The 25,360-nt window shown below is 35.6% G+C and overlaps 1 protein-coding gene across 1 annotated transcript in view; it reads left to right on the top strand.

Moving 5' to 3' along the window:
- UBR3 (ubiquitin protein ligase E3 component n-recognin 3) overlaps positions 1-25,360 on the top strand; it is a 105,471-nt gene that overhangs the window by 23,553 nt on the left and 56,558 nt on the right. The window contains 16 exon segments of the mRNA XM_050711635.1: positions 1,298-1,428; positions 6,382-6,610; positions 10,744-10,923; positions 11,616-11,749; positions 13,409-13,495; positions 14,096-14,161; positions 14,251-14,340; positions 15,193-15,321; positions 15,399-15,451; positions 16,134-16,267; positions 16,771-16,858; positions 18,343-18,482; positions 20,586-20,682; positions 22,358-22,499; positions 23,272-23,376; positions 24,102-24,275. Of these exon segments, the coding sequence (XP_050567592.1) occupies positions 1,298-1,428; positions 6,382-6,610; positions 10,744-10,923; positions 11,616-11,749; positions 13,409-13,495; positions 14,096-14,161; positions 14,251-14,340; positions 15,193-15,321; positions 15,399-15,451; positions 16,134-16,267; positions 16,771-16,858; positions 18,343-18,482; positions 20,586-20,682; positions 22,358-22,499; positions 23,272-23,376; positions 24,102-24,275 (1,979 nt within the window).

Here is a 25,360-nt window from a genome sequence, read left to right as displayed (position 1 = left end):
TTTCGCACTGATTGGTCACTTGACAGTGGAACTCTGATATTTGGTAACGGTGGAAAATGAAGGTGATTGCTGTTTAACTAGTAGGCACAAAGTCATCCTGTGCAGTCCTTGAAGCTGTCATACCTCAGTGGAGTGGTGAGTCTTCAAGGCTAGAAGCTGTCCAGATTGAGCATTTTTGTGCTGATGGGAGCACTTTGTAAAGTCCCATTGGGATACACAATATTGTGTGGAGGGGTCTATCCTCAGGTCTAGTTGATTTCTAGTTATAAAGAAATAATATTCGGGCTATAGAAAATAATGTTATGGGAGTGAACAGTTCCTGTTGTAGTTTTAAAACATAAATAACTAATGAAGAATGATGATAATGAAGCTTTGTATTTTAGCATTTCTTTTCAGTGATGTTAATTAACGCTCTTGTCAAGCCATAGCTTTATGAACAGTTTATTCTAGCAGAAGTCAGTGTTTGTGCAGCATTGCAGTGAACTGTATCGGGAAACTAATCTCCTTGAAAACTTGGCTGACAAAATGGAAAGATGATTTGATTCCTATGTAGGTACTCCACAGGGATGTACAAATGGGTGCTGTCAACATGAACAAGATGGCAGAGTGAGCAGCTGGGAGTTGAAAGGGGAAGGATGGGACTGTCTCTTATACCATCTGATCAGGGCATTATGCTAGCTTTTTTATTAACAAATGGAACAAAAACTGTGTGGCTGGGGAAAAGAGATCCCTCATTGACTTAAGATAGGTAATTTTCAAGGGTTATACCTACCTTGCCTTAAAAATAAAAATGGCTAATACACTATTGCTTCTATTTAGCTTGTTTGAGTTTTGCAAATAGAAGTGTTGTTAGGAGATTAAAACTTAACCACTTAACCATAAATGGTCTTTTGATGTTTTGCTGTTTTCACATAGCTAGGTGGTGGTGTATATTATTAAGTGCTTCCCTCGATTAAGTGACTACAGGTTGCTGTGATTCATTAAAATTGGTGGAGCTGTTGCAGTAAGGCGATAAGGTTTAATGCAATCAGCAAAGATTGGACTCTTTTTTTTGTGGTAGAATTGTACTGAAAGCTTCATTGACTTCTCTAGGAGGTTCTTTTTAGTCTTCAAGATTTTGCATTATGTAGTATTGGCTATGTTCATTTTTTCCAGTGTTTCTGGAAAAAAAAAGTGCACTAAGATGTTCTTAAATTTTTGTTAGTTGTGTGTCAGATTTTGCAACTGCATTATTGTTGTTATTGATAAAATTTATGACATAATTATCACACATCCCCTCCTCCAACCTTTTATGCAGATCAATCTATCATGGATGTTTTGAAGCATAAATGTTTTCTAGAAGAATTATTGTTTTGGACAATAAAATATGAATTTCCACAGAAGATGGTGACTTTCTTACTCAACATGCTGCCAGATCAAGATTATAAGGTACTTATCTTAGTTCGTTCGAATTGAAACACCATTTTCTTATATATTTAGAGTGTATTATGCCTTGCACGAAGCCACATATGTTTATATCTGAATACTAAGCAGTAAAATAATGCAGATCTTTTACTTTGTTTTGAGTATTCTGTTAGAAAGTCTAAAGTGCATAGTGTTTGAAGAGAGATGTGGACAAAAGACTGATAGTTTTGGAGCAGCAGTATTAATTTTTGTTCTTGTGTTCTGTTCTTCCTTTCTGGCTATTAGTTCACATTTGCAAGTACAGGATTTCGTTTGTTTGTTTTACGTAGTAAATTGGATTTTTATCAGTTGGAAGATTTGGCTCAGCACTAAGTTACTCTGTAGTATGGTACTACTGGTAAATTATTGTGGTGACTTCATTCCTGTTGCAACTGTTGTAGTAGGCAGTGATTTCTCCATGAAGGCCTTTACAGTGTGAGTATACTTGCTTTAGCTATGCCCTAGGAGATTCTGGCAGCCTTCCAGCTGTTTCCTTACAGAGCTTTGCAGTTGTCCATACCAAGTGTCTCCTGGCTTGGAGTCACGGAGACGGGATGTCATCTTCCTGTTTTAAATCTTGGTGCACAGCCAGGGTTGGTTGTTTGCTCTACATGTTCCAAGACCTAGTATACATAGCAGTCAGGCTTAACATTTTGCTCTGATCACGTCATACCTTTGAGCCATGCTAAAGTTTTGGACCTTCTCAATTCCTGTTGGGAGGCAAAGATCAAGAAATCCTGAAGTCCAGTCATGAAGATTTCTTCAAGAATGCTCCTTTGTAATGGTGCAGCGCTGCATTTGTGCCTTCTTGAAACCTTGTATCGGAGTAAAGGATATGAAGATAACTTGCAAGAAAGAAAAGGATAAAACATGGATCTTCAGCTATACTCTGTGCATGTTGAGACATTATTTTGATTTGGGATACCAACTTAGATCCATCTTGGTCTTGGATTCAACTAACACATGAGATGTAAGGACATTTTGACTGAATATCCGTTGCCATAAAGCTTGAATTCCTCTTGATATTTGGAGACCCTTGTGGACCCCCAGTTCTCCTGATCCTTTGCTGGTTAGAGTCCTGCCTGTCTGTGAAAACACCCAACTGCTAGCAGCGTGTGGAGGAATCTGGTAAGTATTGATACGTTTACCTTTATGATATACCAAGTAATAACTACAACTTCTTATGATCTTAGGATCACTTTTCTGGTGGCAAGAAGCCTCAGTCTTCAATGAGTTTTTCATAATCTTCCTTCGCTGTGTACTAGGAATGGAGGCTGTGGTATATTCGCTTCCTCTACTGGTTGCAACCTTTTATCTGGAAGCAATCCATTTTCCAGCCACCATACTGCATGTTCAGACAGAAGGATTATTTAAACATTCCTTTTGTTTTGTTACCAAGCTAATATTGTGTTTGATTAAACAGCAGTTAACTCAGTTCCTACATACAAACTTAATATTAGCACGAACCCTGGCTATTTCAAATCTCTTAGAATCTGTTTGTTTTAATTGCTGTTAGTGTCTGAAAGATATTTTTCAACAGTAAGCAAAGTCAGAGCAGGAAATGCCTGTAGGGATGTGAACTTTCATGTGATTTCTCAGCTTTCTGCTACTTTCTCCCATTTCATCTTTACCACATGTACTTTGTCTTACTTTTTTCTGGCACTGCTGTTGTGGCAACTTGTTTGATTTTTTTTTTTTTTTTTTCCTGAACTAACTTAGCTTATTAAACCATCAGAGTTCTTTTGCAAGGTTGTTTTTCTGATAAATTGAGTGAGCTAGCCAGACAGGTAGGCACAGAGCTGGCTATCTGTACACGTTCTGAAATTGCTGAAATCTCTAATCGCTAGCATAAATGTAGTGCAGCTAGCTGACTGACTCCACCATACCCTGCACAGGAGTCAGTGAAACACCAGCAATCTCTGTTTGCACAGCTTTCTTTTTAAATAAGAAAACAAACCTCTCTTAGGGTTTCAGTATTGGGAAGAGGTGTTGAAAATGGCAGGCTAAAACACTGAGTTAACTAGCTCTATGGTCTTTGCCTTACAGGATTTGTGCCTGAGGCATCCCTTCTGGCAGTTTCTGACATTTGAGGCTTTGAAGATTTACAAGTGAAGTAAAAGAAAGTAAAAGAGAAACTTTCTGGAGATTCCAAGAAATTAGATGTGTTTTTATATTGTCAAGGTTTCTGCAAGAAGGAAAACAAAAGAAATAGAACGGACCTTCCAGGAGAAAGAAAAGAAGTGGTTGACTATGAACAGCAAACTGGTGGAAGAGTGTAAATCATGGAAGAGTGTAAATCATGCAAGAGTGGAGCCTTGCTATAAACTGGAATAAAGAAAATAAAGAAATGGAGAAGTGGAAGTTTTGTGTTTTCAGGCATTTCCCATACTGAAGGCTGAGGAAGTTAGAGCAATAGGACTTCACCAATTCTTGGATGTGCTGTTCTACCAATTCCGTAGAATGGTTTTTCTATTGGAAACTAAACTTCAGCACAACTTTCATGTGGCAGCATGGGAGATGCAAGTTCTCTCTAACTGAGCCAGGGGTTGATGTTAGGCTCCTAAAAGTTCTGGGATTGTTGAATGGCAGCTAAGATGAGATGAAACAAAGAGCTTTGTTTTTGCATAGGCTACAAATCTAAAGGCTGTGCAAGATCATACAGAGTCAATCAGTGAAGGTAATTAAATATGCAAAAAGCACATCTGTCTTAGGAAGCCACTACTTGCAAATGGTTGGAAGCTGAATGACTATTTGGAAAGACGAGTTATGCCATATCTGCATTTTTGCTCCATTCCATATCATCCTCTTGTGTTACAGTGTTAGCCACTCAAAGACAGGATGTTGAAGTAGTTGGACTGACTTAACACACTCTTGCTATTCTAATATATGGGCTGCAGTTTACCACAGTATTTCAGCATTTTAACCTCTGGAATTGAGTTTCATTTTTTTCTTTCAAAATTGGAAGGAGATGTGTTTGTTGAAGTTACAAATGAACATATGGCTAAAGCTTATGCCTTTTCTTTGTTGAAGTGTGTTAAGGACTCTAGCATTAAGCTGTGTAGATAGTGAATCCACAGTACTTTGAGAAATTCATTATCATACATGTAAGGCACAAAAAGATTTGATGTGTGGTTATTTAAATAAATCAAGCAATTGACTTAGCAGGGCCTTTTTTGCAGTCAACTTGTTTTACCAAGCACTCAGTTCAAGAACAATGTAGTTCCTACATGACGTAACCTTAGAATCCTATTTAAATGTAATACAATGTGAAGAAATAATGTGATGGAAAATGAAACCTATGAAGTTGTTTTGCTAAATTGCATGTTGTATTTTAGTATTGCTGGAGTTTAGTAGTAAATCATGATTTTAAAAATAATGATCGTAACATTAATATACTAAGTTAAAATACCAGATTAATAGCTTAAATGTTTTATTGTTATAAATATCGTTTGTTTTAAATTCCATTGCCAGTGATTGCAGTTGTATCAAGCCTTAATTTAAAACAAATTATATGGTAGGTTGTTCTATGTGGGAATGCCGGAATGCTGTTGTAATAACTGAGCAAGTTAGGTAGCATATTGCAAATACATTGCTATGTATTTGCTGCAAGAGGCTGTAGCTAAAAAATAATCACCATTGTGCTAGGTGCTGTACATAGAAGACACTTTCAATTATTATACAAGTTTCCATCATTTTGGGCTAGATAAAGCAGGGTAAGTTAGGCAATGTAGTGGTGTTTCCTGCAGTAATATCCCGCTCAGCTTTGTTTATTTTGCGTCAGAAACTTGATCTTTATTTTTGAGGATATTTGCTGTAAGAAGCCATCCTTGTGCCCAACAGCAGTGTTATGTTATCATGATAGTGCTATAATAAAAAATACAGAAGTGCAGAAACTGGGACGGGTAAAAATGAAGTAGTGATTTGTGTACAGTGTAGTGATAACTGCCTTAGGGTGGATTTAAAATGTCTTATTTTGTGTTTATAAAAGGTGAATACTTTCAGAAGGAATAGACATGGGATATTAAACTTTGAGATGAAAATTTTCAGCACTGTGCAACTTGTACTTTTTCTTCCTATTAAGCAAAGGAAGTCCAGATGGTGTTAATTCAGAAATTGAAAGTACTGAGTGAGAAGTGATTTCAAAGCTGGCAGATAAGCACATGTGTATGTGCAGTGCAGCAGGTTGGTTTACAGTGTAAATTAAGGCTAATGGGGTAGCTCAGGAAATTGTTCCAAGACTCATACGTATCGATCGACATATTTAAATACTGATCTGACTTTAGAAAAAACAGTTGTATAGTGAATAGCAAAGCTTGCTGATGACTCAGTTGTTTAGGAGAAAGCACTTAATTAAGGAAATAAAGCTCTTAATAACGATTTATTTCTATTAAAAAGAAATAGGATACTCTGACAGTAGATGAAATTCAGTGTTAAAATGTCATCCTTGACAGATAAATGAAAACCTTACTCAATAGGTAGATGATTGCAAGTGATCAAGTTACTGCCATTTTATTAATTACCACTGATCTCATTGTTTGTAGTATGTCACTTTGGGACATTACACCCTGTTTTAGGATGTTAAAAAAAAAAAAAGATTAATATTAGAACATTATTACTTTCACAGGTATGCTGTGACCTTACGTTTCTTGTTTCAACATTGCTGTGTTTGTGGGTTGTTTTTTTAATCTCTGTAGAATGTACATAATGAGAAAGTTGGATTTTGAGATTACTTAATAATATTGGAAGCATAAGTTACCCCTCTTTATAGATGTCTTTTCGTGTGTAGTGTTTCAGGAAAAACTAGACATGGGACCATCAGTTTTGGTTTGCCATGGTAACTTGGTGTTTCAAGGATGTACTAATAGTACTTTTGTAAGAGAATATTTTATAATGAAAGGAATGGTGCTTGTTAACATAAAATTTTTTCATAATTTTCAGATTGCTTTTACCAAAACTTTTGTTCAGCATTATGCTTTTATTATGAAAACACTGAAGAAAAGCCATGAATCAGACACTATGTCTAATAGAATTGTGCATATCAGTGTTCAGTTGTTCAGCAATGAAGAACTTGCACGCCAAGTAACAGAAGAATGTCAGCTGTTGGATATTATGGTCACAGTTCTATTATATATGATGGAAAGTTGCCTTATTAAAAGTGAATTACAAGGTAGGTTGTTTTTTCTTGTTTCCATAGATAATAAATAAATTGGTTCTATAGAAAGTTTAATATCTTTTCTTTGTAAATTCAGTGCGTGTTTTCCCTCCCATCTCCAAAACGCATAGGATAGAGCAATATATGGTAGAGACCGAGTCTGAGAATTTCCTGGAGAACTTCCTAGAAATGTGGGTAGTTCTCAAGAATTGTATTGATATTTTATCCTCTGTTTTGTAGGGTTTTTTTTTTTGTAAGAATGTTACATGATTTAGAATAGAGCACTATCTTGCAGGTGCTCCATTTGTTGGTTAAAGTGGATATACACTATGAAGCTCATTTGGATGAGAAATTACATATGAAAACTGAGACTTTTATTAATTTAAACAATATTTTTGCAGTATTTCACAAACTACTTGAAGTATTTGAAATTACTTTTTTAATACCACCAATCCTTATGAAGGTTAAGGGAGAATGATTTAACTTTGTTAATATTATCATTTTATCATGCTTTTAGTTGACAGTGGCAATTTGAATTTAAATTACTGTATATTGTATAACTTTTATAGTGAAAACAGCAGTCTTATTTCTGTCCTCCTTGTTTTACTTGTCCTTATCTGAAGATGGTGGCACAACAAATTTTATTGACTTTTTTGTGCTTTCCTGTGCCTAACAGACCGCAAACGTCTCAGCCCTCTTTATCCTAGTCTGAACTCAAAAGTACTCCAGATAGGTTGAGTGTTGCTGCTAGATAAATATCATCAACTTCTGCATGAAATCTGTTCTTTTTTGTCTGAAGTAATTTATCTCTTAGCCCACTCTCTGTATAGCCTAATACAGAATGCCTTGTACTGAAATGGGAAATTCCCCATCATCTAGCCATAACATGTGTCCTCATTCAGCTGGACCTCAACATGGAAAATTTTTCTGGTGCCCTACATGAGTTGCTTTACAGTTTGTATATGAAGTGATTTTTGCTAAGCTAATGCCGTATTGGTGGAATTGCATTTAAAGCTATTTTCAAAGCATTTTCTGAAATTTACTTTTTCACCATGGGATGTTGCTAGCTTTCTGGTAATGGATCAGGATTTGCATCAGGGCAGAAAGAGGGGTATGACTGTGGTTAGGCAATATCTGGAGAAACTTCATGGTAGTTAATTATATAAGCTGGAGCTAGTAATTTAAATAACATCAGTTATATTTGTCATAGATTGTGAGAAAACACCTGTCTGTGGAGCAGCTCTCCCAAGGTGTGATGTTAACTACTTCCCCAGTACCAGTGGTTTGTCTTAGCTAAGACTCCATCGTGGAATCAGTCTGGGTGCTTCTTAATGTGCTCACAACATTTCCTCCTTGCTGCTTTGTATGTGTGGGGTCAGGCAGACTGTAAATTGCAAGAAAAATTTGAATTAAGTACTTTTTGTTTCCTCTCATTCTTATTGGCTGCCTTTTGCAGTTCTGTGGGCTTGTATCTTGTGTTTTACTTCAAGGGATACCTTATGATGCTAGAAATAGCAAGAAGTCTGTTACAAGTCCATGCTGGTGAGATAAATTTAAAAGAATTCTGTTTGTGCAGCTAGTGGAAACAAGTAGGTCATTATAGGATCTGAATGAGACAAAGCTTACAAATCCAGCCAATGAATAGATGGAGAAAGTATGTTGAAGAGGAGTAAGGAGAACATATACCAAGAATTGAGTCTGCTGAGGCATGTTTAATTTGCATTTTTCACTAATGTTAATTGTCTTTTGGAGACCTGTTAAAAGTATACAGTTAATTTAGGGTATTTGTGATTGCCAAGTGATTATGGACAACCTCTGTTACTGAAGCAAAGACTTGACCTGGGAGCCATACTGATGCCAACTTGGAACGCATTACTAGATCCTCTTACTCCTCTCCCAGTGTGAAAGGGTGACGATAAATGTGGGTGCAGATAGTAAAACTGTCTCCCCACAGAGACTGATGTCCCTATGCTCTTAGAGGGTTCCCCCCCAGTACTTTTCTGCTACTGAACTTCTAATGGAAGAATTTATACCCCCACAGAAAATATTCTGGTAATGGCTCCTTCTTAAAAACAAGCAATCAAAACCAAAACACTTTTCCTTTGACTGCCCTTACATAACGCTGACTCGCAGAGTGCTCTGAAGAAGTGACTATGCCTTGGCCAACTTAAAATAAATTTGGATTTCTATCCCCTTTAGTGGGGTGGAGAATCCAGGAACATGTAGCTAGCTGTTGGTTCTTTGCGAAGTACTTGTGTGGGTTCAGGCAGAGACAGTTGAGATCCTATCCTGTTCCTGGATAGGCGATGCGAGCACATGGGAGCCAGGCAGCCGAACAGCCAGACCTGGTTCCCTTCCTTTGCAGATGCACAAGATAACAAGAATGATTAAGGAGCATTTGATCAACTGTGGCAGAGAAGTGCTCTGTGCAGCTTCTTAAACTTCTGGCTTCCTGTTCCTTTTGGGAACTCAGTGAAACAGATAGGAGTCAGTTGAAGAATTTTGAGCTCTGTTGCCTTGTAACAAGAAAGTGTCTGTTCATAGCTGCATACAACACAAGCAGCATATCTTTCAGGATGAAATCTGATTCATTGTTTCGAACTGTACTATGTTCTTGGGAAGTAAAATTTGTCAAGATCAAAATACTTTATTATTAAGTTAGAAAACTTCTGTTGAAATAATGGAGGTAAGAATGTTTTTTTGTTTGCTTTCTTGGTACCAGTAAATCAAGAAAATAAAACAACTTGGAATAAAAGGAAAAAAGTGTTCTTCAATAGCAAAGGAGAGGAAAAAAAGTTGCTTACATATATACCGGGGGAACTGGTCCAGGTACCCATGCTTCATTGGCCAGAGATTGGAGTCTCTTAACAGCGGTGTCTTTTTGCTTTGGCTATGCCGTACTGCTTGTGGCCCTCCTGCCCGCATAAAGGGTAACTACAAGGGCCCTTTGGTGCATCTAAACTGGACATGAGCCATCCCCAAGGCTGACCATCAGATGCAAGATTTTAATTCTATTGGCTTGAGTTAGGATAATACCTGGCAAGGGGGGCTGGAAGGTTATATCCCATGCATCATGAAGCCAGGACCAATCCTGTTTCCTTACTGTTCTTTCTGGAGGTTCTCCTTATGAAAATCAGTCAGATTTATTTGACAGATGTAGAGCAGAAGATGTACTTCTGTGATTCAGGGGAAGAGACTTCTCCCTTCTGCCCTAATTTCTTCCCTCTTCCTTTTGGGAACTTGCTCCTGTCCTACTCTTGAAAAACTGCGTAAACCCTCTTTCTGTCCTAGATTCAGAGTGAAAATCCTTTTGTCTTTCTCCTCAGACTCAAGATTTGGTGTAGGTTTTGATCACCGGATTCCCGTTTGCATGCTGTAAGGTAGCTTGGTTACTGGAAGCATGTCAAGTTCAAAATTGGTTTCACATGTTCGTAGAAGAAATTGTATTTGGTCTTTTTGTGCATCTTGACTGTATTCAGAAAGGCATACCTGTGATGGTTTTACTAAGGCATCTATTAGCCTGTATCACTTGAGTATCAGCACTGCTTCCACTAGGGCACCAACTGTCAGTTTTGCTTCTGTTAGAAGCTAGTTGGAAAGCTTTCTTAAAACAATAAATTTGGCACAGTGTTTTCTTCAGAGAGGAGAGGAAAAGAAAAAGTTTGTCAGGTGGCTGTTGATGAGCGAGCACAGAGGGAAGAGAAATTTGCCCACCCTGTTGCATAGAGCTAGGGACAGAGTCCAGACATGCTGGAGATCAAGTTTCTTTGCTTGGCTGGACTCTGTGATTTCAAGAAGGCTTTGATCTATGCTAAATGCTCCCAAACAAGCAAGTGACAGATTCTCATGTCACTGGGGTGAGGGTGAATATTAGGAGTTTTGGTGCAGCTACAGTTCAAATGACATTTTAAAGGTTTTGATCTTGTTCAAAGTATGGGCATCTCCTACTAGAGTGGCATCTATGGTGATGAGTCCATAGATCAGGAAACCACCTCGAGTACCACAGACTAAATAACACCTTTCTGCAGTGTGTGTGTGTTACCACAAGATGACAATAAATCCTAATTTTTATTTTTGTGTTATCCAGTAACTTTATTTTAAAATTGCAAAGCAGAAGAGTGTGTTGTTCCCTCTTTTTTTTAATCTAGATGAAGAAAATAGTTTACATGTTGTGGTGAATTGTGGGGAAGCACTACTGAAGAATAATACTTACTGGCCTCTCGTTAGTGATTTTATAAACATTCTTTCACACCAAAGCGTGGCAAAGAAGTTTTTGGAAGATCATGGTCTTTTGGTAACATGGATGAATTTTGTATCATTCTTTCAAGGTATGCGACTTTTAAAATCTGTACAGATAGAAGTATGTTAAGACAGCTTAATGTTCACAGTAGCAAAATCCATATACTGTTACATGTAAATGTTTCACTAATATTCTTTAAGTGCCCTTTTCTGGAAGGGTACAATATATTCTAGAAAACAGGTAGATTTTCTAGGAATAAAAGAGGTAATGGATGAACTGATTAAAGAGCAGTTGCATCATACCTGAGTGAGATTCATGGTGCCACAATTGTTAGGTTGAACTCACAGTGCAAGTCATAACTTATACAGGAAGTTTTACTGGTATAATTCTAAATTTAAATATTGAGTAAAATCACCTGATAAACTTGGATCTTTTTCTACATTTGCTGTGAAAATGCATGTGTTTATTATGATAGAGTATTTTATATGTAATATACATTTTATATTTATCATGAACTTTTCAATTGATAAATGTGCCTAGAAAGAGTTGCAGATATGTTCCATCCAGAAGTTCATTGACTGAGGGTTAGGGCTGCTGTCCATGTTAACATTGCCAGACAAGCAAGGGCTGCAGTTGCTAGCCAATCTATAGCTGTTGCTCTTTTTTGATCTACTCCTGTTCAAACTGCTTGTTCCAGAAGTTTTGTATAACGCTGAAAATACTGCATTCCATTTTGGCCTAGTTGGATATTTTTTTATAACTCTGCTTATCTATTTGAAGGTATGAATTTAAATAAACGAGAATTAAATGAGCACGTGGAGTTTGAGTCACAGACGTATTATGCTGCCTTTGCTGCTGAGCTGGAAGCCTGTGCCCAGCCGATGTGGGGTCTTCTGTCACATTGCAAAGTTAGGGTAAGACTAACATTTCTGTCATTATTCATGTTTTATTCAAGACACATTTGAGTTTTCAAATCTGAAAGTCCTGTCTGTTTTGTATTTGAAAAGATTTGTTTCTTGCTGTCTTTGTCTACTGAATATATAATACTGTGATCAACCCATATTCTCTATGGAATCAGTATAGGATTCATGCTTGTACCTAATTTATTATTTCCAAAACTGGGAGCACAAGTTTGGGTTAGGATTAGGGCGAACTGACTGTACATATGGAATAACGTCTAATCTGGTGAAGAACTTGATAGAGATCTCTGACCCATTCTGCCTTTGTTCAGTGGGAAGGGAGATAAGTAAGTTGTCCGTAAAGGGACTATAATATTGATTGTGTCTACATATAGAAGGTTCCTTATGATGGGGGGTGGAGTAATTATATTTTTGTATTGTTTTAGTAACAACATGAGGTAAAAGCCTCTTAGGTTATGACATCTGTTCATCCCCTGACTAGAAGAAAAAGTTTTTACTGTTTTCTAGACTGTAAGTTATAAAAAATAATGGTGAAAATGGAATTCATCTGGTTATAGGAATACTTACATGTGTGGAAAATAAGCACCTCTTTATAGAGAATTTATGGTTCTTTTTATTAAATAATAAGCTAATTTCAAAGATAAGTATTTAAGATTCGTAATGTCTATGAGACAGTAATACCTGAATTGAACTGTGCACTGAAAAAATGCACATGAGCACACCATCCATTTTATTAAACAGTTTAAATTAGGCAGTTGCAAAAGCCTTTCCGTGATATAAATTATACTGATATATTATGAATATACCACTATGTCTTTCGAACACTGAATTACAACTGTTTTTTTCGAAATACTTTTTTTTAGCTCAGGGCCAGGGGGGCTTTTTTTTTTTGTTGTTGTTTAAGACCTATCACTGTTTGCATGAGAAGGGTGTCATAGCTGTCCTCAGAGTATGAGGCAGGTCTAGAGTCTGTTTAGGGAGAAGGGCAGATTAAGGGAAAAGTCTGTAAGAAATGAGGGTTTCTAAGTTCCTCTGATGGCAGAGCAGTTTGGTTTACATCCCCTTCCTCCTTCCGTTCTTGTGTGCCACTGCTTTGCTCCTGGAGGGCAATGCGCACCTCTATACTTGAAATACATTATTTAATCCAAAAAAATATTTTTGTATTAGGGCATTGTTATAAAGTTATATTTTATTATACAATCATAACAAGGTTTTCTTATAGTTAAAATCTGTGTAGCAGTGTTTTGTCCTTACGTTTCATGTGCATTATGTTAGCACAAGTCTGTAAAGATGTTTCAGTAGATTAAACTTACAGGATATTAGCAATTCCTTTAGATTGCGTGGAAAGACTTCTTTTAATGCTTGCATTTTGACTTTTTTGGAAAAAAAAATACAGAAATTAAAACCAAACAAACCTGCAGGTAATAAGAACAGCTGGTAATTCTGAAGGTGCCTCATTTCTCACCATTAAAATGCTCAGCATCTAGAGTAGCATTGAAACTATCTGAATACTTATCAATTTCTGTATGATGGGGGCATAAACAGTAATGTAAAAGTATTCTTGAAATAATCCTGTGCATTCATAATAGGAAAACAGAGACACTTACTGACACCGTATTGGCTGTTATAGTACAGTGGTTTCTCTTACTGCAGGAAACACAAGAATACACAAGAAATGTTGTCAGATACTGCCTTGAAGCGCTTCAGGACTGGTTTGATGCTATCAATTTTGTAGATGAGGTACGTATCAATGGATTTAAGCAAGGCACTGTGGAACTCTTCTTAAACTTAGAGGATTCTCCAGCCATGGAGAACTCTTCAAATGCTTCTCCAGCCCCAATTAAACCATTATTTGAGGTATTGATTGAAAAGGGGTTGCCTTGCTGAAATCATATTTTGTAGTTAATAGTTGCAATGTAGCTAGGATCCTGTATTTCTGGAGTCTTAATGATTTAAATTTGCTGGTGCAAACTTAATATGTGTGAGTCTTCACAGAAGTGCTGCTATATTACTTTTCTGCTGAATGTCGTGGCAGGACAAAAGTCCCCTTCAATATAGTAATGGGGAGGCAGCTTTGCTACCTTAGCAAGGATACTCTTTCAGTCAATTCAGGGTGTTGTTACCTACTGGGGGTTTAGTAAGAGACTATCTGTGGGAGTCTGAATAAGGGACATTTCTGAATCCTCAGAAAGGGCAGGGGAATTAATTCATATACTAGGTTAGTGGAAAGTAAGTCCACATGCAAGATACTGTTCTTGGTGATTGTGGCAAAGACACTTATAGGTGTGTGGCTTTTTTTGTTTTATATGTGATGTTAAAATATCTGTATTTTATTTTCAGCCAGCTCCGAACCAGGTTACTTTTCATTTGCCACTGCATCGTTACTTTGCAATGTTTTTAAGTAAGGTAAGCACATGTTTTTAGTTGCGCAGAAGATGGAAAATCGCTGTTGAGTGTGATTATTCAGTACAGTCTGTACTTGCTTTTGTTTCTAGGCTGTCAAGTGCCAAGAACTAGATCTGGATACTATCTTGCCGGATCAGGAGATGCTAATGAAACTAATGATTCACCCGCTTCAGATTCAGGTATGGGCAGGCTTCTGTCTTTGATGCAGATGTAGAGATACACAATTAAATAAATAAATAATAATAATACAAAAAAAACTTGTCTGATTATTTTAGCCCTGGTAATTTGAACATATTTAGAAGTATTTAATAAGGGGGAATATTAATTGTAAAATATCAAAATAACTGATAATTGACAATATAATAAATAGAATATACTGAGTTGGATGAACTTTTTTTCACCTCCTGTTCCCAAAATCAGATGTGGTATTAGTTAACAATAAAATTTAGAGAAGTGTGATGACAATATTCACTAGATCACTTCCAAAAAGGGTATCAGGATAACCAAACTTGAATACAGGAGTTTGTTCATGGAGTAGCTATTAATGGAGTGCAAGTTGAAAAGAAAACTCAATCTGAAAATTCAAAATGAATTCAAGAGTGGATGCTGCTGCAGCATTATTCTTCTTTATAAAATTTTATTTTATGTAAATGATATTGAGCAGTATTTGTAATCACTACTTTTATACCTAACTTCTTTTTAACCATTGATAACACAATGTTTGGAGTCCTTTTTAAGATTTGGGGGAAGGCAGTTATGGGGGGAAGGGAAGGGAGAGAGGGGAAAAAAATCACTGCATTGGCTTTGACCGCTTTCGTTGTCTGAAATACAGTCTTGTATTGAGATGTGGTATCTGTTTCGTAGACTTGCACTCATTCCTTTTCATCCCTGACTCACTGTGAGAAGTAAATTATTATTCCATTATAATATACGTGTGTGAGTATGTATAATAATACACTGATCTGCTAACATTGAATTGTACAGCTGTATTATCAATTTTTGTATATATTTTTGTCATTTTTCCTGAACAGGCAAGCCTTTCTGAAATTCATAGCAACATGTGGGTTAGAAATGGCCTACAAATTAAAGGACAGGCAATGACTTATGTGCAGTCTCATTTCTGCAATTCAATGATTGATCCTGACATTTATCTGCTGCAAGTAAGTTTTCTGAGAAGCCAAGGCAGTGTTTGTTTGAAAACAAACTACTAAATGAAGTTAATTTACTCTTTCCACAGGTCTGTGCCTCTAGGCTTGACCCAGATTATTTTATTTCATCAGTTTTTGAAAGGTAGGATTAAAAGATTAATGTTCTTGGTCAGTGTTTTCCTAGCTGTTGACTAATTAATGCCATGTGAGAGAAAAGGTGCATATCTGATAGTCTTTACTGGAACAACTTTGCCTAGCCAAAACTGATACATAAATAAGGACTTGGGATAAAGAGCTATCTCTCATCCTCAACTTTATACATGATTGTCTTTTGTTTTACAGTAGTGAAGCTCGAAATATTATGTTTACTGAGTGTCTTCAGAGTGTGAGGTAGTGTTTGTGGGTTGTTGTGTTTTTTTTTTTTTTTTTTTTCCTTTCACAAGTTCATATGTAAGCTCTGAGAATATGCTAACTGGAAGTAGAAAATAAAACTGCAATGTTAAGAGCCAGAGAAAGGATGCCTGCTTTCCTGGGTATAGAATAAAATCAGGGTTTAAAAACATTAATTGGTATTAACTCCAATATCTTCATAGATACAAGATGTTTTCATGTGGAGTAAATAGCACTATAGCGCATTCCACAGTTCTGTAAAAATATGAAATTAACAGTTTTCATAATCTGTTTGCATATTCCTGCATTACATGCTTTTTGTTTTCTATTAATTTAGAGCTGATTTAGATGGTGCCCTGAGTTAAACAGTACATTTAACATAAGTATTTTAATGTTGGAGAACAATGTTTCTGACTTTGCTCTTTGCTATGTAGATTTAAGGTGGTAGATCTGTTAACAATGGCATCACAGCATCAAAATACAGTTCTTGATTCAGAGCATGAAAGGTCCATGTTGGAAGGAGCCTTAACATTTTTGGTCCTTCTGTTAAGTCTTCGTTTACATTTAGGTAAGAACCACTGCTGTAGGGATACTCGTATGTAAATAATATGGCTGTGCGTTTTCAAGTCTCTCAACCTTTAGTAGCTACAATAAAGCTGATTAGCCAAATACTAGGAGTGTTCAACACATGGTTTCATTCTCACCAGTTACTGAATTTTAATCACTTATGAATTAGAAATGGACAAAATATGTGGAGAAGGAGAAAAATGGCTTTAATGAAATTAAGTGACTTAGTTGTGTGTGATTGCAAAAAGATTTGTTATATTTTTTCAGAACGACAAACAGTTTCAGTTTGTACTTGTTTATTCTGTTTGAGGTTATGTCCCTTTCACAACCTTTGAGCGCAGCTCCCTGTGTGCAGCCCCTTCCCATATTTTGCTGTATTTTTATAGCACTATATCATTACTTAATGTTTGTATCAAATATATCTTGTATTGATGACAAATGTTTGCTGATTGTGTGTTTTTAGGTCATGGTGTTTTAGTTGCTTTTTTTACTTTATTGTTCTAGGAATGACAGACGATGAGATCCTCAGAGCAGAGATGGTAGCTCAGCTCTGTATGAATGACAGGACGCACAGTTCATTATTGGATCTCATATCCTTGGAATATATTAACTAATACGGGTGAATGAAAATGACAGGTACTGGAGAGTAGTGGGAGTTGGGAGCTTGAACATCATGTTTTCAGCTTATGTAATTATAACAAATTTTGTAAAGATGTGTTTGCATATGTGTATTGTCAGCAAAAGCGTTTGTTCCAGCTTTGGTCTTTTGTACAGAATATGCAAGACTTTGTAATACTTTTAAATAGTTTTTGATACAAAATATTGAACTGATATTTTTTTATTATTATTGTTGTTGTTTTAACACTACAAAAGTCAGGTGAAAGGCAAAAAGTCTGTTTTCCAGTAACATTGTAGAAAGTGTAACCAAGTGTCACGTTTATCTGGTTTTTAGCCTTTAATTATTGTTAATTATATCCCATTATAAAAAGAAGCCACTTATATTAGCTATAGCTTTTTATATCAAAAACTAAAAATGCAAATAATAGCAGTTCCGAATGCTGCTTTGAAATTAAAGTGAAATGTATCTGTTTTGGGGGAAAGTATCTTGCCTGAATAAGAACAAACTCTAGATCTTTCTGCACAGTAATAAGGGTTCACATCCCAGAACAGTTCCATACAAATAGACAGGTTTTACTGCTGTAAATGTACTAAGCTGCATAGGCAAATTAAATACCTTGCGGTGATTGCCCAGCAGCTTGCAATCCAGTGGTAGGCATTAGGCAAAATACTAGGTATTATAAAGGTAGGAAAGGAGGAGTCTGAGAGTTAGAAATACAGAATATGGATTCTGAATTGTTACAGTAAGATCCTAGCAACTCAGGATATATCATATACAATTTTATCTGTTTATTATATTTTCAAAACCAGTTTCCATTTAAGTTATTTTCATATGTCTTCTGCGATGTTCCCAATATTGCAATTTCCCGTTCTTGATTATTTTTCCTAAGCGATTCACCAAAGTATGTAAAATAAGTAAACCTGTTATATGAGCAGTCACTTATCGCTAAGTGGAAGTTCACTTATTTGCAATTGCTACTCGTGATTTGTGGTATTGTCAGTAGGCTGACTAAGTATTACTACCTAAAATGAGAAGTAGCCAGTCCCAGATGGAGAATTGCATGGTGTGTGTGGATACCAAGCTATTTACTTGCTTGTTCTGCACCTAGCTGTAAATGCAGAATAGTCTTGGTATTAAGAGAGCCTAAGTGTCCATAAATGGTGGAAAACACAGAAACTTGTTTATATACACTGGGGTTAGTAGTTTTGAGTTCTCACTTAATACTTACCTTTTGAGTAAGCATGTAACAACTGGCTTGGTTTAAAAAAACCTAGATGTTGCAGGCACAATTGGTTCACTCTGGTAACCATAGCTTCTGGAGCATACAGACCTCTTGTGGTAAACACAGAGAACTGCCCAAGTGTGGCCTCTGAAATTAGTGAAAATGTTGATGGAAGTAAAATGTTGTGTACTGTAATTAAGTATAACGTTTGCTTTCCTTAACACAAGCATTACATTCCAGAAAACCCCAATCCTAAAAGTGGAATTATTCCAGGAAGCTTAAGCTTTGAATCAGTCTTGTCAGCAGTTGCTGATTTTAAAGCTCCTGTTTTTGAACCTGGAGGTTCCATGCAACAAGGAATGTACACACCAAAAGGTATGGTAATCAGTGTGCTCTTAAAATACTCAGTAGTAAGAAGCTTAAGCAGTTTTTTGTTTCTGTTTCAAACAAACAAAAATGAAAACCCCAAAACAACAACAAAACTGATCTCTCCATTGTTGTTTATTATATTTATATATTATAATCATACAACTATATATTTTATAATTACATAATATTATATATTGATATAATATTATATTTATATTATGTTTTTTATTATATTTAAGAGCATTGCTAAAGCTTCTTAATGGCTTTTACTTCTACACTTTGTTGTAGAGTAAAAGTGAGCTTCTAGTATTAACCAGGTGTCCTTAGAAAGCATGGGAAAAGTGAAGAACTGAAGGATCATGTTATTTGTATTTCACTGATCTATATACTTAATCATTCATGTGATTACTGAATGTCTCTTTTTTTTTTTTTTTTTAACTTATAAGTATTTACACTAGTGGGGTGTCAGTGGCAAAGACATTGCTTTTGAACCTGCTCACATTTTTATAATTAAAGAATTATGTATCATGGTATTTTTTTATCTTGTTTAAATATCTCAGTCTAACATTTTTCACAGTCAATAGTGAGGCTCTAGACCAAAGTTCAAGCTAGACTAGGTACAGAATATTGTTCTATAATTCTACAGTGCATGCAGTACAAAAATGACAAGCTTTTTCCCCAACCGGCTTTCCATCTAAATAGGATTCAACAGTGTTGATATATCAAAGGAGAGGAAGAATCTAAGAACTCAGTGTTCCATTACTGTTTCCTGTCACTCAGCAGATAAACCTCCTAGGAATCTGAAATGCTCCATGTGCTCTGGTTGTGCTTCAGCTCATAGCATAGCTGAAGATGAATCAACTCCTTCCTCCCTACGGGATGACTTGAGAACTGGCAGTGTTGGGTCTGACAATTTGAAGCTGTTTAGTTTGTAGGCAGTTTTTTCTTTTGCCTGTGGAAACTTGGAAGAATGTTGTAAATGCTTACATTGTGTTATGCCTGCTGGTGGAGCTAAATTTCTGTTATCCCTTGTTTTCCTTCTTGTGTTGAATCTTGAATTCATATTGCTGTGTCACAGGAGCAAAACACTTCAAAACAGTTTGTAGAGTGGGACATCTTAATTTGCTTTTATGTTGGAAACTTTTTCTTTCCATTTACAAGTCCATAAGAAGTAGCATTTAAATGGAATGTGTTTACTAATATTCTGCTCAGACTTCTTTATTTTTGATTGCTCTGAGAAGCCACTCAGCATATTTCTTTAAAGCTACAAAAAAAAATGGGAATAAGTAAGATTTAAATGCTAAAATAACGCGTATATGCTAGTTAAAAAACAAAGGCAGGTTTGTAAATGATTGATCACATGTTTTTTTGAGAAGAAACTTGGCTGTTGTCAAGACTGAACGAAAGATTATGTTAAGGTACAGTCATTTGGCTCACCACACTTAATAGTTAAATATTACTTACCTGCTATTTGCTCTGCAGTCTTTAATTCCTAATTTTCAAGTGTGCATGAGCTTATCAAGTACCAACTGAAAAATAATTACAACCTTTTGTTAGATATACTCTGAAATAAAAAGGAGTGAAGCAAGATGCATACAGAAAAGTACAGAGAAACGTGTTTTGGGGCTGCCTTCATTTACTTAGAATTGCTTAAATATACTTCAAATTATTTTGAATTAAAAAAAATAAAATCCTCTGCATGTGTTTCAGCTGTCTTTTTATCAGGAATGTATCATTCTTCCTCCTCTGCCCCCCACATAGTGAAGTGCTATCTAACAGAAAACAAAACTGGAAGACAGTAAAAATAAAGTTGCTTAATAGAAAAGATCTATTGCCTTAATAATTAATTTTCTGTTTTGGAACTAAGAAAAATATTTTTGATGGTGAAAGCGTGATGTCTAGATAAGTAGTATTACTTCATAAGTAGGAGTAATTATTAATATAGAAAGTATGAAATATTGTTAGTAAGAGTTGAAAAAAAAATATGTACTATGCTGAAAAAATGATTATATAATAGAAAATTACATAATGCTAATGAAGAAGGAACTCTGGAATAAGTTGTAATGTCTATAAAGAAAATTTTAACGTGTGACTTATTTTAAACAACAGCTGAAGTCTGGGATAAGGAATTTGACCCTGTAATGGTAATACTCCGAACAGTTTACCGTAGAGATGTACAGTCTGCAATGGACAGATACACAGCCTTGTAAGTTGGATCATATTTAGAAATGTAATGTTATGTTGTTTACTGCAAAATATTTTTTGTTTATCTTTGTTTTTGCTGCCTGGGAATGTTAATGATGTTATCAATGTTTTCAGGTCTCAAGTTTGTCCTTGAGTGAATAGCTTATAAATTCATAGACAGTGTAACGGTTTTGAATAGCTTAGTCTGATACTCTTCCATAAATGTTTAAAAATATATCTGAAATGATACAGACCAAGTAGTGAATATAATTGCAGACCAAATACTTAATCAAAAGTTAGACTTTAAAATCAGTTAAGTCACTTAAAGAAAGTAGCCTTTTTGTTTTATTTTATTTTACATTTAGGTAAATGGAACATAATATTACAGCCTTTCTCCCGTGAGGAGAGGCTGAGACTGCTCAACCTGGAGAAGAGGAGGTTTAGGAGGGATCTTATCAATGTGTATAAATACCCGAAGGGAGGATGCAAAGCAGACAGAGCCAGGCTCTCTTTTCAGTGGTGCCCGGTGCCAGGACAAGAGGCAGTGGGCAGAACCTGGAGCACAAGAGGTTCCATCTAAACATCAGGAGGCACTCCTTTGTTGTACATGTGTCAGAACTTTGGAAAAGGCTGCCCAGGGAGGCTAGGGAGTCTGCTTCCTTGGAAATCTTCAGAAGCCGCCTGGACATGTCCTTGGGTGCCTCTAGGTGTCCCTGCCTGAGTGGGCGGCAGGACTGGATAACGTTCAGAGATTCCTTCTGCCCGTAACCGTTCTGTGCTTCTGTAATGGGTGTGTTGAAATTATGTTGAAGACGATGCATTTATTTCTGTATATTCGTGTATGACAGAAACCATGGGATAATTAAATGAGTTCTGATTTAAACACTGGAAAAAAACACTCATGGGCACTCTTAAGTTCTAAGATGCAACAAGATTTGGTCCTTGTTCTGTCCCTTACATTCTATTCAGTACAACTTCTTACCCTTACAGACTGGGATTTCAACTAATTTAATTTGGTTCTCTTTCATTTCATAACTTGGGAAATAAAAATCAGGTTCAAAAAATTCTTAGGATAATTTCACTGTACTTGTTCTCTGCCCTTGTGCTTATTGTATTAAGTCAAAGACTCACTGTAAACATACACCGTAAGTGATTTTGAGAAAGTTAGTAATGCTAAGTATCTGCATTGTCTAGTGCACTGGATTCCAGCTCAGTATTAGAAATGTGGCTCCACATTGAATTTAACACTTAACTATATTTGGCTTTACCAACACAGTCATATCTATGAAGTTAGAAATTATGTCTAGCATTTCCTGCTGTTGCCTATAACCCAATACTGCAGGTGAGAATTTGCTGTTTGATGTTTGACTAATACATGGATTTTAGTGATGTGAAAAGTTTTCTCACTCTTCTATTTGCCTTTTAGAATGAAAATAGAATTCTTAAGTTCATAGCAGTAGTAAACAATTTATATAGCTTTATAAATGTCATTTCAAGCAGTGGTAATCCACAGAAAAGTAGGACCGGACTCTGTGTATACTTCCAATTTTTGGAATGTTGCTTAGAGAAATTAAATGGTTGAGAGATGGTCGTCAGTTCTAAAGTTGATCTGAATAAAGAGTGCTGCATGGGCCTGTAACAGTGACAGCTGTCCACATGATTGCAGTATCTAACATAAGTCTGTTGTGTTTCAACAGTTTAAAGCAAAGTGGTAAATTTCCTGGCAACCCATGGCCTCCTTACAAGAAGAGAACGCCACTACATCCAAGTTACAAAGGTCTCATAAAGCTTTTACACTGTAAAACCTTGCACATAGTGCTGTTCACACTTCTTTACAAGGTATGGGTTTAATTCTCATTAGGTCTAGTATTTTACTTCCACTTCCTAGAGCAGGAGTGCTTAGAATCATCATATTTTTATAGATTTTTTTTTTGGAATAGTCAGGTTCAAATTTATATAACTTTATTTTTGTTCTTAGGAGGAAATGCTTTCAATTAGAGTTGTTCTTCCTCTTGCTAATTGAGCTAAAACAAAAAAAAAAAAAACACAAAACAACATTAAAATGACTGAGGTGGTTAAAATCCATATAGTGTATTAATGTTGTTTTGCCTGTCTAGTCTTTTCTTTTTAATTGATGCTCGTATCTCACAATACAACTTTCGAAAGCGCATGAAATAAAATCATATATATATAAATAAAGAAATAAAGATAAATAAAGAAATAGTTATATATATATATGTATATATACTTATATACATACTTATATACATATACATATACATATATATATATATATATGAGAAAGGTAGGAGGCCTTGAGCTATATATATATATATATATATATATATATATATATATATATATATATATATAGCTCAAGGCCTCCTACCTTTCTTGGTGTGGGTAACCTGGAAGGTCATGCAAAGTAAATTGGTAGGTAGTGCTTTAAGTTTATTCATATGAGACTTCTGTTTTCTTGCTCTACCTCCCAATTTAGGTTACAGATGTCTGTCATGCTTTTTGGAAATTTCTGCTTTTTTCTTGTAATAGAGATTGTGGGAATATCAAAGATAAAACCTTTTATGATGTGTCTGTCTATTTTTCTGCCTAGATATTAATGGATCATCAGAATTTGTCAGAACATGTCCTCTGCATGGTTTTGTATTTGATTGAGCTGGGGTTGGAAAATTCTCCAGAACAAGAATCAGAGGAAGAGGTAAGAAGTTTTTTTTTTGGGGGTGTGTGTGTGTGTGTGTGTGGGGGGGGGGGGGGGTGTTTGTGTAATGATTCAATATTTAACAAAAAAAATATGTTTACTAATTTTACCGTGTGGTTTAGAACAAAACATTTTTTTAAGCAGGAATCAACTAAGCAATAAATATTAGAAAACTGCATACTCATATGAAGAGAAATTTGGTATCTTGTCTTATGTTGAAATGGTTTCTGTACTGATAACCTGGCAACACAGTTAAGTTGCATCCTTACTATTCTGTAAATCAGTTCTTTAAATTCCTTTTTTTTTTTTGAATCAATTTCATCTAAAACTCGGTTAAATGTCTAGATTTTCAAATGAAACCATTATCACTGGGCACTTAAATGGTCAGTGACATTTTTCTTATATGACTAACGATCTGCTGGTTTTTTTTTTTTTGCGCTTGACTTGTGTATAGTTTGTACTAATCTTAGATTATGCAGCTTTGTATTACCCTATGTAGTTTCTTTTGCTTTTGTTTCATAGTGTTGATAACATTATATATTTATCAGAGCTGTAGTCCTCAGGGTAGGTGTCAGTTATTATAATTAAAAGCTAGATGGACTTCAGTGAGGTACATACTATTCACATCTCATGAAGAGGTGATGGTTTCTGCAGTACAGTTATAAAAGCTGCATAAATTATTGTGACGCATAAGAGAATGTACACTTTTGTTTATTATTTTAAAGGAATCTGCAGGTGGACAAGAACGTTGCCATGACAGTTGGTTTCCAGGTAGTAACTTGGTTTCTAACATGCGTCACTTCATTAACTATGTCCGTGTAAGAGTACCAGAAACTGCTCCAGAAGTGAAGAAAGAACCACCTGCAAGTACCAGTTCAGATGGTTTAGCTTCATCACAAGTAAGTATATAAAAAACACTGGTCTCTTTCCTATTGCCTGTTTTTTTTCTCTTTTTTTTTTTGGGGGGGGGGGGGTGTAGGCTGTATTTCTTACGCTTTTTATAAATTTCTTAGGATACTATTCTTTTCTCCAGTAATCTTTTCTAAGTATACTGATAGCAGAAATAGAAATTGTTTCACATATCTCCTTCCAAATGATATATTTAATGATTTTTTTTGTCCTCAATCTACCAGTGTTCAAGGCGGAAGAGCCTTCAGAGAGAGGTAGATCTGTGTGCAGTTTGTTCTCCTAAGCAATTAACTAGCAACATGGCTTTAATTGTTCTAACCTTGATGTTCAGTGGAATTTTCTAATTTTCTTGAATTTCCTTTTAATTTATATTGAAAGGAATCATGCTTTTTTCATATTTTTGATTTTAATCTTAGGTAATAAACTTTTAAGGAAAAAAAAGTCCTTACATTTTCAATACTTATTTTCAAATTAAAACTTTCTATCAAATATAAAATGTCATTGTTAGCTTACTGCTTGAGCTTTTTGTTTAGGCCTCGTTTTGTCTTGCCAAGATATCACTAACATTTAATAATATAAAGTAGTTCTAGCTTTCTCAAATCTCGGTTGGTTTAACTTTTCATTGCAAGTGCATTTGAAATGATTAATGGCAATAAAAAATATTTCTTTGGCAAAACCAAAAGGTTTGTAGCCAGTAGATAATATAATATATCTGTAAAGGCTGCTTTTGTATACAGCACTTCTGATTATTGTATGCTGGACGTAAAGAAAGGTGTTGTAGTGAAATGCATTAGATATTCCTTTTGCATGTTAATATTAGGAAAAATACTTTAAAACTTGAAGTAGGAATGTTAGATGCAGTAGATTAAAACAAACAAGGTAGGTTAGGTGAAGTTCAGTATCCCATCTTTATACTTGATCTCTGAAGTATTTGGCATCTTTTGGTTGCCCAGACTTTTGAGAGGTGGGTAAGATGTTAACAAGTTTTGAATCTTATGTTCAAAATACTCAGGAAACATCTCCACTATGGCTTCAGTATATGTGAGTTGCTTCAATGTTTCCTTAATTTGGGAAT

Source organism: Cygnus atratus, chromosome 6 (assembly GCF_013377495.2).
Source record: "Cygnus atratus isolate AKBS03 ecotype Queensland, Australia chromosome 6, CAtr_DNAZoo_HiC_assembly, whole genome shotgun sequence".
NCBI classification, from domain to species: domain Eukaryota; kingdom Metazoa; phylum Chordata; class Aves; order Anseriformes; family Anatidae; genus Cygnus; species Cygnus atratus.
The sequence above is the reverse complement of the archived record's forward strand: the minus strand, read 5'-3'. Positions and strand labels throughout refer to the sequence as shown.